The sequence below is a fragment of the Melanotaenia boesemani genome, chromosome 10, assembly GCF_017639745.1.
Source record: "Melanotaenia boesemani isolate fMelBoe1 chromosome 10, fMelBoe1.pri, whole genome shotgun sequence".
NCBI classification, from domain to species: Eukaryota; Metazoa; Chordata; class Actinopteri; order Atheriniformes; family Melanotaeniidae; genus Melanotaenia; species Melanotaenia boesemani.
The window spans coordinates 26,362,334-26,368,424 of NC_055691.1; the positions used below are offsets into that span (position 1 = coordinate 26,362,334).

General features: G+C 36.7%; 1 protein-coding gene across 1 annotated transcript in view; it reads left to right on the forward strand.

The window, feature by feature from the left end:
- tln2b (talin 2b) overlaps window positions 1-4,039 on the forward strand; it is a 49,961-nt gene extending 45,922 nt beyond the window's left edge. Inside the window, exons 54-56 of the mRNA XM_041998193.1 lie at window positions 79-261; window positions 345-470; window positions 1,867-4,039. Of these exons, the coding sequence (XP_041854127.1) occupies window positions 79-261; window positions 345-470; window positions 1,867-1,995 (438 nt within the window). The 3' untranslated portion in view covers window positions 1,996-4,039. The remainder of the gene's footprint in view (window positions 1-78; window positions 262-344; window positions 471-1,866) is intronic.
- The last annotated feature ends 2,052 nt before the right edge of the window (window positions 4,040-6,091 follow it).

The window sequence follows — 6,091 nt, forward strand, 5'->3', positions numbered from 1 at the left end:
TTGATTTTAAAAAGTGTAAATACGCTATAAAATAAGAATAAATCCAGCCTAAGAGCATATGTAAACGTTTTTTTGTAGGCACGAATGGTAGCGGCAGCCACCAGTAACCTGTGTGAAGCAGCAAACGCCTCAGTGCAGGGCCATGCCAGTGAGGAGAAGCTCATCTCTTCGGCCAAACAGGTTGCAGCCTCCACAGCTCAGCTGCTGGTGGCCTGCAAGGTGAAGGCTGAACATGATTCTGAAGCCATGAAGAGACTACAGGTATCACTGAAACATGGGCTTCGATTTGTCCATGGAAAAAAATAGATCCCGTACATACTAACATTGTGAATATTTTTCTAAAGGCTGCTGGCAATGCTGTGAAGCGAGCTTCAGACAACCTGGTCAGAGCGGCTCAGAAAGCAGCGTTTGATAAGACTGAGGATGACAGTGTCGTGGTGAAGACTAAATTTGTTGGAGGGATAGCACAGGTGAGACAGCATCTCAGAAAAATCTTTGTTATGCCTGGAATAGAAATTCTTCCCGCTGTGTATTTTGCCCTTTTCACTGAACGTTACGGAGTGTTTGTGTGTCTTGCTGATACGTCGAAATGCCACAGTTGTTTCTCTGAAATTGTGATGAGCTCCTGCAGATAAACAGCCATCAGATCCATTTCAAAGCTGTTTACCAGGTTTGTTAGACATCTACAGCTGCAAAATATCACATCTCTTGAAGATTTTTAGAAACATTCTGTCACTGTATAGAAATTCCTTCCTTTTCATCTTTGACAAAAAGAAATACTGACAGATGAGATTTAATGTTTTTTCTTTTTTTTTTTATCTGTATTGGGCTCCTATCTCAGTGGTGCAACCCAGCTGGGATTCAGCTTGTCACTTTCCATCTTACCAGTGCCACCGTCACTCTGCAGGGAACCTGGGACACCATTTCTTTAACCACTTTAGACATTTTTGTGTACCCGGGAAAAACATAATTCTCCAAAGAGTTTTCCTTGAGTTTCACTATAAAATTCTTAGTATGTTTTTTCAGATAAAATTTTTTTTTTAACAATCATCATTTTTCATCAGGTAATAATTTATACAGTGACAATATGATAATTCTGTGACTTCTATTTCAAATGCTGAATTGAAATAAGTATGTTAAATATCAGTATTATGTTCTTATACATATAATATTACTGTGATTTAATATCAGTAGACATTTTATTCCTGGCAGAAAAAAAGAAATTAGAACACTAGAAGAGAAAGTCATGTTATAATTTTGCACTATGAGCTGCAATTTTATAATAATAAAAAAACAGTGTTAATAAGAGGGCTTCACTTCCAGACTGTGCTCTGTTAGCTAGTGAATTTTAAACATTAGTTGTCAGCTTACAGTCTCTGAAACTATATTCATATTAGAGCTACCAGATTTTTAGATTTCATTCACAGTTCATTCAGATTTTCTAAAACCTGCTTTACTAGTATCCGTTGCGTTGCTCTCTTTAAACCTGCCTGACTCCATTGACAGAAACTGAATTTTTGCCTTATAACGTATGCACATCCCTGGGCTACACTGCCTTGATTAATTATTTTTTCATATTTTGTAACTTTAGTTTAAAGACATTAATTCTGTAAATTAAAAAAAAGCACCAACGTAGAATTAAGATCAGTAACTGCCACGTTCTACAAGATAAAACAATGATTTTTGCTGGAAATTGGCTTTGTAAATAAATCTCTCACCAATAGAAGGCTAAGAAGAGAGGTCTAAGATGCTACAGTTAAACACTTTTCTCTCGTTTCTTTGGAGTTCTGTTTGCCTTTGAGCTTAGGAATGCTGATGAGGACTTGTGGAGGGACAGTTTTTGTGAGCTGCTCTCAATCTTCTCAGATCATTGCGGCTCAGGAGGAGATGCTGAGGAAGGAGCGTGAGCTGGAGGAAGCTCGGAAGAAGCTGGCTCAGATCCGACAGCAGCAATATAAGTTCCTGCCCAGCGAGCTGAGGGAGGATGAGGGCTGAGTAGCTGAGGAGACAGGATGTGTACTGTGGTGCAGAAGAGACCTTTTGGTCAGTGGGATATGTGCTATCAGTTGCTTTACTCCTACATATCCAGTGACTATACAGCACTTGAAACAGGCCTGTTTAGTGAGAAAAACAAGTGCCTGTGCTCTGTAGTGTATTTGTGTGAGTGTGTGTGTGGTGTATGTATGTATTTGTAAGTGAATGTCTTTGACATTCAGACTTTAATATGAAGAAAGTTATTATGAGCAATGTGAGACAGTTGGATTAAGTTCCATGGTAAATTTATCTTTGCTTTGCGGGTGTTTGTGCATCATGAGCATAACTGACTGTTACAATCATGAATCAAATATGTTGCAAATGCAGAGTTTCTCTATAATCACTGAATGTTCTGTAACTTTTGAAGGTTTAAAGCAAATAGGAATGAACTGGTGATAGTTCTTCAACTAGCGGTCTATAGCTTGTATTAAATGTTAGAGAAAAAAAAATCCTTAAATGCCTAAGGAAAACGGCAGGAAGCCTCATTTTATCACTGGGTTGCATGCACCATAATCTCAACACATATCAACGAAGCTACTAACCAACAGAGTAGTCTGGGGCTGAATGGCGCTTCTCTTTTACTAAAAATCCTGAGATTTGCCATTCAAGCTACAAATCTTTAATTTTTTGGATTCTGATTAACCTAACGTGTTCAGCTTGATGCCAAACACCGAAAAGTTGGGATCAGTGTCAAACTAAGAAAACAACACCGTTGGCCAACACTTGGCATAAAGATATTTATTCTATCAATTTTACAAGTTCTTATAAAGCAAAGAGGTGTAATATGTGTTATTCAGAGAATCTGAACTAAAAGTGACCAAATATGTCTTGCTGCTTGTACTTTACATCATTCAAAGTTATCCCATTAGATCTTCCCCCAAAATACACAGAGCTGTATCAGGTCATATAAAATATGTTTACATTATCTTCTATAATGTTTTTGTCTCTTGTTATACATTTTTTAAATTCCTCCACCATTTACACTGGCCAGATTTTGTTTAAGTGCCCACTGTACTGTGCACAAACACTCTCACATACAGGTGTTCTCCACCAGCCACTGCCATGTCTTCGTAAAGCCCTTTCACTTTAAAGTCTATGTGTATAGCAATATTACACTGAATATTCCAGGAAGATGATAATGGGAGTCTGTGCTGTTGGTGGTTAGAAAATGAGATGTGTGCAATGATATTGGGCTTTGGTCTCTTGAATTAAATGAGCATACATTATGCTCTGTGTATGTTTGTATTTTTTGCACTGAAGACGGCAAATTGAAGCTTCCATCACAATATATGAAAAAGTTCTTCTAATAAACTAGAAGGAAATAGCCACATGCGCTGATTAAAGAAAATTTTTTTCTTCACAATATTATATACAATATCTTAAACTTTCAGCGGTTCATGTCCTCGGTCTGTCCACGCCAGTGTCCGGTCTGCATTGTGTACTAGTGCCTTACCAAAGTCTGCCCTACGAGCAGCTGAAGATCAGGCTGGGTGGAAGCCTGAGCCTTGTCCTCTCTGGATCAGAACATTATGCCAATCTAATCGGGGTCTTTGCCATACAGTAAAATGCCTTGGCCAACCTGCCGACATTGTTATAATGCTGATATAAAAGGGCATCTGTGGATACTTTAGGATTTAGAGACTAACATTAGACTGCGTTCAATGAGCATGTGGCAAATTGTGTCTGAAGTTGAGCAACGTTTGAAAATCATTATGCCAAGTTCCACTCAAATGTTGAACTGGACTTCTGAGTTTCATTGTCTAACCACTATTAAACAAAAATAAGTTTTTATTTGTAAATGTAAGAATTCCCTTATAATATACTGTCTAACTGATTTGTCTGAGTATTAACAGAAATAGAATAACAGTTAATCTCTGTTGCGAATTGATGTTGTGCTTTCTTTAACAGACTGCGTTAGTTTTGATTTGATGCTGTATGTAAAATATTTATCTGGTCACAAAAGTATTTTTTGTATTCAACAAAAATAAAGAATTTCAAACAACCAGTACTATTACAATTTTGTCATTTGTTGTTTACAGTTAAATGACCTGAGTTACCTACCTTTGACTCATTCATGCTAATCAAACCCAGTGGAGTAACATTCACTCATAATATAATATAAGAAGATACTAATGAAAGCATGTATTATTAGTTTGTACTAGTAGTTTTGAATCAGATAAAATACCAAAATCATCCTACATTCATGCCAGCAGATGTCAGTATTGTCATTTATAGTTCAGTCAGGGGTTTAGTGAACATTTGGAGGAAAATGTTCTAGAGAGCAGACTGGCAAAATTTGCCAGACCAAATATGGACATTGTGAATGCACTGTTTTTTTTTTTTTCTCCCCCTCCCAGTCTGCAGACCAGACCTTGAAATATGCAGAGATCCCTATTTAGATGTTTTGGTCAAGAATGAGAGTTCATGTTATTTTTGCACTTACAAAAAGGAATTACATTTTAACAACTACATCAACTGAGAAGCAGTTTCATCTCAACTGATTTTTTTTTTTATCTAAAAAGGATTCAGTCAGGGCTGAAACCTTCATTTACTTCCACACTTTTTTTTATTAGATTCTTGTTGTGAAGCGGCATGAATAATGTATGTTAATAGATGTCTGTCACGATACCTTGTCGTTGTAACGAACACCATATTTGGTTCTGTGAGTGTTTTGGTCTTGTGCAAGGACAAGCTACACAATGGGGAGGGGAAAGTGAAGCCATGTGTGTTAAGAGCAAGTACCCATCTACTCCTCACCCTATCTCTGTCTTCATCTGTCTCTTCCTTCAGTCCTGGCCAGAGACCAACAGGATGTTTGTCTGTTTAACTTTGACATTTGAATGGAGCCAAGAAAATCTTGGATATAAAGCAAACCCATAGTCAAGTCAAGGTTTTCTTTCATTGTCCAACTTTATGATTTAGTTAGTGAATGTATGTGGTGAATCAAAAGATGATGCATTTATGGCATTTTTCTGCAAAATTTAAATTTTTAGCAGGTCAAAACAATTGTGGTGAGGAAAAATGTATCTTAAGGTTTGGGTGTGTTCACCATCTAACTCTGTTCACCTCCTCAACCACAAATCTGTTTCCTAAATACTGTAAGTTTCTATCATTTGGTGTCAAAAAGACTCCATTTAATGCAGTGGTTCTCAAACTTTTTCTGCAAGGCCCCCTTTTAATTGACAACAATAATGTCAAGGCCCCCTGATCCCACAACCCCACACAACCCTGATGCTGAGCTTTCAGTGAGATGGAGGCTGCTTTAGTAAAACAGCAGCTCTATACAACAGTGGTGTAGTTTATTCCTAAAGTAATCAACAGGCTTTTCTTTGTGTTCAGTATGAGAAGTCCCCAAGTAGCATTGTAACTTGTTAGGGTGCATAGAGTCAGATGCTGATATTTTAAAACATACTGTGGTCTCTCTTCATTACCCACCATTGACCATCACCATTACTTGCCTAATTTAAGATAGACCTCATCCATATTTTTTGTCCTTTATTAAAAAAATCTCTGTTGTTGATTCATCAGCATTTGCTCATACTTTCACAAATTTGTCCATATTTTGCTAGTAGGGTAAAAACTATAATTTAGCCTTGCTGTGCCCCCTTTGTCATTACTCTGGGCCCCTGTCCAGGAATGGTCTCCACATGGACTTTGTTAGCACAAGATCTGATGGGAGCAAATTGTTTGAAAATAAAACATGAAGTCAGCTTAAGGGTAAGCTCACAGAGCATCACACAACTAAATAAAAAAAAAAATTATATATATATATCTATATATATATATATATATAGATATATATATATATAGATAGATAGATAAATAGATAGATAGATAGATAGATAGATAGATAGATAGATAGATAGATAGATAGATAGATAGATAGATAGATAGATAGATAGATAGATAGATAGATAGATAGATAGACATTAAAAAAAAGTCTGAAATCCCATTATATATAGTATTAATAGTCAACCATCTTGTTTGTTTAATCTTATGCCATGTTTAATCCCCTCATTCAATCATTTATTTGATACTTTATTCCAGAGTCAGGATC